The sequence below is a fragment of the Kryptolebias marmoratus genome, linkage group LG8, assembly GCF_001649575.2.
Source record: "Kryptolebias marmoratus isolate JLee-2015 linkage group LG8, ASM164957v2, whole genome shotgun sequence".
NCBI classification, from domain to species: domain Eukaryota; kingdom Metazoa; phylum Chordata; class Actinopteri; order Cyprinodontiformes; family Rivulidae; genus Kryptolebias; species Kryptolebias marmoratus.
This window is the reverse complement of record NC_051437.1, coordinates 28,474,842-28,482,990: the sequence shown is the minus strand read 5'-3', so window position 1 is coordinate 28,482,990 and position 8,149 is coordinate 28,474,842. Positions and strand designations below refer to the sequence as shown.

The 8,149-nt window shown below is 40.2% G+C and overlaps 2 protein-coding genes and 1 long non-coding RNA gene across 6 annotated transcripts in view; 2 read left to right on the top strand and 1 right to left on the bottom strand.

Moving 5' to 3' along the window:
- Positions 1-3,015, top strand: LOC108229349. Of its 2 annotated transcripts, none has more exons than XR_003038683.2 (5): positions 1-64; positions 175-338; positions 450-492; positions 580-617; positions 2,415-3,015. It is a non-coding gene; the product is annotated as an uncharacterized LOC108229349 (long non-coding RNA). The 2 variants fall into 2 exon arrangements; XR_001808294.3 differs by having other exon boundaries at positions 2,063-2,692.
- The window catches only part of LOC108250565 (tumor necrosis factor receptor superfamily member 14-like), a 29,931-nt gene that overhangs the window by 5,860 nt on the left and 15,922 nt on the right, over positions 1-8,149 (bottom strand). The window lies entirely within an intron of this gene.
- The window catches only part of LOC108229707 (tumor necrosis factor receptor superfamily member 14-like), a 7,540-nt gene continuing 4,757 nt past the window's right edge, over positions 5,367-8,149 (top strand). Inside the window, exons 1-6 of one of the 2 annotated variants that reach the window (XM_017405013.3) lie at positions 5,367-5,641; positions 6,719-6,812; positions 7,048-7,176; positions 7,323-7,478; positions 7,611-7,698; positions 7,809-8,109. In XM_017405013.3, the coding sequence (XP_017260502.3) occupies positions 5,486-5,641; positions 6,719-6,812; positions 7,048-7,176; positions 7,323-7,478; positions 7,611-7,698; positions 7,809-8,022 (837 nt within the window). In that variant the 5' untranslated portion in view covers positions 5,367-5,485 and the 3' untranslated portion in view covers positions 8,023-8,109. Of the gene's footprint in view, positions 5,642-6,718; positions 6,813-7,047; positions 7,177-7,322; positions 7,479-7,610; positions 7,699-7,808; positions 8,110-8,149 lie in introns of those variants that run through there. The other variant, XM_037976888.1, reaches the window with a different exon arrangement.

Here is an 8,149-nt window from a genome sequence, read left to right as displayed (position 1 = left end):
GCTCTGACTGCAGCAGTGGATCATTTTCTAACGGATCATCAACATCATGTCAGCCTCACACTCAGTAAGAGATTCTTCATGTTTAAAAAGCTCCAACATGTCTGCTTCCTGAGAGCAGTGGGGAAGTTATTTATCACAACATGTTCCTGTAAAAGAGTCTCTCTGTCCTTCCAGATGTGAAGCAGGAACAGCTGCAGCTGATGCTCAATGTGGAGGAAAAAGTTACAATAAGACAGTAGTTGGGTTAGCCATCGGGATTCCTGTTTTAGTAATAATATGCATTATAGTTTTTATATATGGTTGGAAGTCTGGGAAACTACCATCATTCCAAGAACAAGGTAAGGATGAGAAAAGGCAATAAAATGTTTTAGTTGGATAATTAAGAAGAATTTTCTGCCTCAGTTAGAGCTCAAAGTGTTTTATTATTTTATGTTTGCTTTTGTTTTTAGGGATAAATTGTCAGGCAAGAATCCAAACCAAAACAAATCAAAGGTCAGTTTTGTCTGAACTGTAACGTCCACAGTCATCAGCAACAACCTACATATTTATTTCTGCCATGTGTTTTTATTTTTATTAAAGGAAAGAAAATGGACCAGAGGAGGAGGAGAAACTTTCAGGTAACAACAAAATGTTCTTTATTCTAATGACTGAGCTGCAACACCTGATGTCTCAACAAATATCCAGTTGCTTCATCACTTTTCTCCATTAATTTCTCTTCACAGTAGCAGAAACCAGCCCAGTTTAAACTCAGGTTTAATTTTCATTCACTGTAAAAATAATGTGGTTCAGGATCGTCACGTTCAGCTGGATGCTGCCATTTTGTTTTTACAGCAAACAGAAAACTGCGTCTTTCATGAAGCTTCATTCTTCACCTCAGGCTGAGACATTATTTCATCTGAAACTATGAAATTTACATTAAATTCAGAGGCAAAGAAATGGATCTGAATTCAGAAAAACAATTTTAGGATATGTAGACATCATAAGGAGTGGTGTGTAACTGCGACTGAAGTTTCACTGATCGGAACAATTATAGTATAACAATTATACTTTTTGTTTTTTCTACAAAAGGAGACTGCAATGAAGTAAAGATTTGATGCAATCAGCTGGCTTCCTTAGATAACTTTTACTGATTAGCATTTTATAACATGTGAATGTTTTTGTATAACACCCTGAAATAACTTTTACGAATTGGTACTTTTTTAACTGAACTGAATTTAATTGATTCCAGTGAGGCTGCCTTTGGGATTGTGATTAATTTAGTTTTATTAGTTCTGTGCCATGGTTGGATTCCTGATGGAAAAGTGGAAAAGGAGGAACAGTTCGTATGGTGAGGGCAGTAAATGTACTTTCTTTCTCCTCTCTCCTCAAAGAAAAGAGGATCTCCGTCATTCAGAGAAGTCAGACAAGGTTGGCCCCAACTGATAATTTGGTGTTTTATAAGGACATCTGGAGTGGCTGAGAAGTACGTTAGACTGGTACAAGACATGTAGGAGGACAGCAGGACAGTGGTGAGGTGGAGGAGGGACAGATAGCTTCAATGTGGAGGTGGGAGTCCATCAAGGATCGGCTCTGAGCTCCTTCCTGTTTGTTCTGGTGATGGACGGATGGACAGATGAGGTCAGGACTGATGTTTGCAGATGTGGTGAGAACAGGGAACAGGTGGAGGAGAACCTGGACAGGTGGAGGGATGCACCTGAAATATGAGGGATGAAAGTCAGCTGTAAGAAGACAGAGAATGTGTGTGAATGAGAGGGAGCTCTCCTTGGGAGGGACGAGGATGGACAGGATCAGGAATGAGGACATCAGAGGTTCAGCACAGGTTGGAGGACTGGGAGATAAAGTTAGAGACGGTTTGGACATGTGCAGAGGGACAGAAGGATGTTAGAGACAAAAATGACAGATATGGATGTAGTTAGAGAGGACATGGAGGGAGCTGGAGTGAGGACAGAGGACGCAGAGGACAGAGTTAGATGGAGGACGGCTCGCTGTGGAGACCCCTGAAAAAGGGGGAAGAAGAAAAGGATGATTCACCAAGTTATAGCCATTTTTTGTGTTTTTAAAGGTCACTTGGCTGTGGCTGCCATCTTGATTTAGGTTGGCTCCAAAAGTTTGTCAGCTATAGATTAACCAGGCAAGTCAAACTGAGATCACAGTCAATTTTTGCACAAAAATGTGTTTTTGTCATTAAAATGCACATGATTTATTTATGTGAACAACGCTGACCTGGAGCTGTAACCCTGAGGCTGAAAACAAACTACAGAGTTCATTAATGCTACCTGTAATTCTTCCAAATGTTTTTTACTGCAAATTTCTGATAAAACTTTGTAAATTTACTGCAAATTTTCTGATATGCAGATTTGTTTTTATTAAAAATAAAATTGATTTTAATCCATGTTCTGTGTTTTTACTTAAAGCAGCTCTAACCTTCAGTTTGCTGAATTTCCATGAAAGAGAGGATGAGGACGCTCAGCTACAGAATGATCCAATCAGCTTCAGAGAAGGAAAATGAAAAGTTTTCTCTTGTTTTGTTCCTCATTTAGAATGTGTTCCCATCAGACCTCACAGGTCCTGGATCAGATTATTTCCTGCTGGGGACAAACAGGTGATCCAGATGAACATCCTGTCCAGCAGGGGGCAGCATTAGCTGTCTGAGGATCACCTTGTTGGAAATAAAATCATATTTCCTGACAAACTGTTTCTCTTTAGTAGTTTTTATGGATTCAGAGAAAGAAATGGGAACAGCTGCTGCAACAAGGTGGATAAAAATCCAATTAAAACATGTTGGAGGAAAACAAAATGATTGAAAATGAAATATCTGGTCAGAAACTGATTGAAAGAGCAGCTAAAGTGTGAAGAATTATAAATTAAACCCACTTTAAAAAACTAAATTATTTCATGTGAAGCAAAATATAAAGAAATGAGGAGCAGCTGAAGATGCAGGAAACAGAAAAACGTTTCATGTTTGGTGTCGTACAGACAGGAGAGAAACTGTTTTTATTAAAAATAATAAAAATACAGTCAACAAGCATTGCAGTGCGTGGTTATTACAAAATATTCTTCACATATGTAAAGAATAAATGATGAACACGCTGTCCAGCAGGGGGCAGCATGAGCTGCATGATGAGATAGGCCACCATCCTGCAGGTTTTAGATGTTTCTCTGCTCTGCAGCAGGTCTTCAGGTTCTGCAGAAGCCTGTTAATCAGTCAGTCATTCAAAGCAGAGAGACACCTAAACCCTGCAGGACAGTGTCCTCCAGGACCGGGATTGGACACCCCTGCTTTAGATCAGTTTAACGGAGCACACCTCACCTGGAGAGGTGAACAGAGGTGACCCCCTCACAGGGGTGGAAATTAAACATTTTTACCAGCCACTCAAATATTTTACCAGCCACTATTTTATGTTGTAACAAAAAGTTATTTCATATGATGATGATGATCGAGGTGAGTGGAAGCAGTTGTGGTGCAACTGCAAATTGCAAAAGTTACCAGGGGGAGACCAAATATTTCAGCCGTCTGAAATAATCGGTTCCCCCTCTAAAACATGGGACATAACCCGCCACAGTTGCAACCTCCCAACCTCCTGAGGCTTCACATGGACACATGAACACCCTGGATGAGGAGGATCCTGCACCCCTACATGGACACAGGAAGCTGTGATTGGGAACTTCCTGTTTTCCAGGGAGGCATTTCCTGCACAGATGGAGTCTGTAAATCCAGCAGAACCAACCAGTTAGGGCTCCAGACTGAAGATAAGGACTGGCTTTGATTTAAGTGCTTCCTGAGACGAGAACACGCGTTTGATGATATCACAAACAGATATTCTTACTTCTTCTTGCATCATTTTAGCCAAATATCTGGGGTACATTTGAACTTGTTTATTCTTGGTATCACTAAGCTAAATGTTGGTTAAAATGCTCCAGTTGTTACTGGAAATTATTAGTTATTAGAGTTTAAATGTGAGCATTTCTGTAAAACAGATTATAGAGCTAAAATACTTCATGAGTAATATGAAGAAACTGCAAAAATCCCCCCCCCTTTTTTCCCTGTGTTTGTTCCTATAAGCTCACCTGCGCCACCTTCAGGCAGCCAACAGGTGGAGCCTCTCTGCTCATTAGACACGCCTCTTTTTCTCATTCTGACCAATCAGCTTTGAGGGTTTAAACCAGCTGATCTACTGTAGTTTGTTCCGTTTTCCTGTCAGCGTTTTGAGGGCAAAGAGAAAAGTCTTTAGTTTGGTTTGTTTCGAGGAATCAGAGGTGAGTAGATGTTTTTTATTTTAATTATCTGCTCTGTTTGATGAGTTTTAGTCTCTGTAAAAATCTCTGATTGTTGTTTTATAAGAGGAGGAAAGGAGCTGAAGTCAGAGGTCCCAGGTCCCATCTTTGTTTCTTGTATTAAGAGGCCCCTGCAGCAAATTAAATAAAATAATAAGATCTGCTCGTGTTTTAATGACGTCACAGTGATTCTGATTAGCTCATCAGCTGATCCATTTAGAAAATGATCTCTCTAATATTTCTTTCTGCTTCCTGACTGATAAAAAGTTTCATTTTTTCCCCACAAACTCCCACATGTCTGCAGCCTGATGACAAGTCTGCTCCAGTTCTGTGAGCGAATGTCTAAGATTATTTCCGTCATTCACTCTAAATGTCAATTTATTAATGGAGCACATAAAGGTGCTTCACAATTAAGTATATAAACAAATACATCATAAAACCTATCAGCTGTACAGCAACTCAAACTGCTAGAATCAACGCTTGATCGGCCTGAATATAAAAAGTTAAACCCTGCAGAGGTCAGGAGCAGAAATGACAAAAAGCCCGATCCCGTCTGAATCTTAGTCTGGATTCAGGAACATCTAAGAGGAACTGGTTGGTTTAATGAAGTTCTCTTACTGTAATGTGGATTATAGGGAAATCACACAGGTGTGACTGAGCCGGGCCTTTTATAACTTTAAAAACAAGCTGTAAAATCTTTAAACCGATTCTAAAACGAACGTGAAGCCGGCAGGGAGATGATTTATCTAGTCCAAAATACAACGTTACAATAATCTAACCGAGAGGAAATAAAAGCATGAATCACTTTTTCAAGGTCAGGAAATCTGACTTCACCTTTGCAACGAGTCTTAGTTGGAAAAAAAAACCTTACATCACGACATTTCAGTTGACCTGTGGTTTTAGATTAGTCGTTAAACTATCTTAAAGGTTAATTTTAAACGTGAAGACACAACGGGATGTTTCCCGAGGAGATGAGTCAACCTGTGTTCATCGGATAGGAGGAAGTGATTTAAGCAACGAAAAAAATGCCCAAACCCTGAGTTCATGGTGAATGGAATAGATTTAACTGTTTGAATAACCAGTTGCCACGGCAACAGACGCTGCAGGTCAGGTTTCCAGCATCTGTTGCCATGGCAACAGACCCCAGTTGGAAGTGAAACACGTTTGGTTTTATTTGAACCTCTGAGCCTGCTTCAATAAAGCAGCCATCATGCTGAGTTTCCACAGGTTCATCCAGTTTATTTCATCTTTTCTTTTCTTTCCCCCTCAGATGCTGACGTGCAGTTTTCGCTCTCACAGCTCAGTACCTGTCAACCTGTCAATGATGGTTTGGAGACCAAAACCTTGGGCTGGCTTATCGCTTGTGGTAAAATAAAACTGCTGACAAACCTTCCTGTTTGAGTTTTAAGATGTTTTAAATTGTAGCGGCTAAAATGCTATATTTTGCGCTACTGGTTGCTGTTCTTCCTGGTGGGTCTTGGTTGTACGTGCGCCTAATTAAACTTGCTCTGCAGATCTTCCTTGTCAGCTTATAGATCATAAAGCCATTTATTTCCTTTAAAGCATCCGTTCATCTCGTCATTTTCCATGAGCACCAAATACATCCGCATAAACTCTTAAATTAAGCACAGTAGAAAACCGTTTGCCTCACCTGAGTAGAAACACACCTGACCTTTAATAACCCATCCCAGCAATACACCAAATGAAAAACAAACAAGAAACAGATAAATGGCTCCTACAGGGATATTAAAGTGAACTTCCCACCACCTGCTGGACGACAAACTGGACTACAGCTGAAACAGATTCTTGCCTAACTTTGTGTTTCTCAAGAGTTATATCAAATGATCACAAGTTTTGCAATCCTGCCTCTGAAGAAATTCTTCATTGTGTAAAATATGGATCAGGTCTCACTGCTGCGAGCTCAGACTCCGGCTGGATTTATGTTTGTCTGAAGCCTCATTTATGAGTCTGGTTGTAGAACCTGTTTAGTTGGAGTGTCAGAAGCAGTTCTTGATTTGATTTGGTTTGTTTTTTCTGACCATTTCAAGCCCAAGAGTCCTGAAAACTGCTGCAGCAAATCAGTCACCGGCCCAATCCTGTCAGGAAACTCATGTTCTACAACCTTTTGTGCAGTAAAACCAAGTCAGAACTTGTTCTAGCTTGAGTTTGGTTTTTGTTTTACTTAAGATATTTACAGACCGACTAACTGTTGGGAAAAACTGAAGCTAAAGACATCAGTTATTCAAGACAAGGAAGATAAAAAACCATGATGAGAACGAGGCAGGAGGCCAGTCCAGCTCCAGATGTTTGCTGCATATAAGCCCACATCATGGCTCCTCTGCTAACAAACTCCCACCATGATAAAAACCACCACAGTCTTTCTACAGAAGTTTTGTTCTCTAAACCTCATGATCCTCAACCATCATCTTCTTCTTCTTCTCAGATCCTTCTGATGAGATCCTCCAGTGTTTCCAGCCTCAGATGTCCTCCAACAGAGTATCAGATAGGAGATGATTGCTGTCCCATGTGTCCAGCTGGTAAGAGCCCACCTAACACTAATCAGTGATCTCATTTTGATTTGACCTTCAGGCTGTTTCTCTGTAGTCCTCCTGACCTTTGACTGTTAGAGAAGAACCTGCAGCTGACTCTGTTACCTACAGGAAAGAAAACTGATTTCATTTATAAAAATGTCTCTGAAATAGACCATAAACATAGCTTTACATGCCTTTGACATTTACATTACAAAAACAAACATGTTCTTTTTATCAACAGGAACTCGAGTAGAAAGACACTGTCACCAGCTCCAACTAAAGAGATCCTGTCTGCCCTGTTCTGAGGGAACCTTTACGGATCGACCAAACGGAAGGAGAAGATGTGATCAATGTTCTACCTGTGATCCAGGTGGGTTTCTGTTGATATGTTCTAATTCTCCTTCAGATGTTTAATCTGAATTCCTTCATTCTGACAGGTTGTCGTATCACATCACTGAAGTCTGGGGAGATCTTGTTAAAGCAGAGCAGAAGTTTTATTTCTGTCTGTGTTTCCAGGTTCTGGTTTGAAACTAAAGAGGAAATGTGAGCCATCATCAGACACAGTTTGTGAACCAATGGAGGGATTCTTCTGCATCGAACCCACAAATACAGGCTGTTCAGCAGCTCAGAGACACAAGAGCTGTGAACCAGGACAGTACATCAACAGAACAGGTTGGTTTAGGTTAAAGGTCAGGAGAGTTCAACCTGAACCCCAAAGTTTAGGGAACGGTTCAGAGAGCACATCTGGTTCTATTTGTACTGAATTTCTGATCAACTTTCCTGATGTGAGCTGTGTTTGTGCAGGAACGCCGTCCGTAGACGCTGAGTGCTCTGACTGCAGCAGTGGATCATTTTCTAACGGATCATCAACATCATGTCAGCCTCACACTCAGTAAGAGATTCTTCATGTTTAAAAAGCTCCAACATGTCTGCTTCCTGAGAGCAGTGGGGAAGTTATTTATCACAACATGTTCCTGTAAAAGAGTCTCTCTGTCCTTCCAGATGTGAAGAGCTGAACCTTCGGCTGATAACAGCAGGAACAGCTGCAGCTGATGCTCAATGTGGAGAAAAAAGTTTCATTAGGATAGTAGTTTGGATAACCCTCGGGATTCTTGTTTTTTTATTAGTAATATGCATTTTAGGTTTTCTATATTGTCGGAGGTCTGGGAAACTACAATCATTCCAAGAACAAGGTAAGGATGAGAAAAGGCAATAAAATGTTTTAGTTTAATAATTAAGAAGAATTTTCTGCCTCATCATATTAGAGCTTTTAGTGTTTTAATATTTTATTTTTGTTTTGTTCTTTTTTGTTGCAGCAGGCAAAAAAAGAAACCAAAACAAAT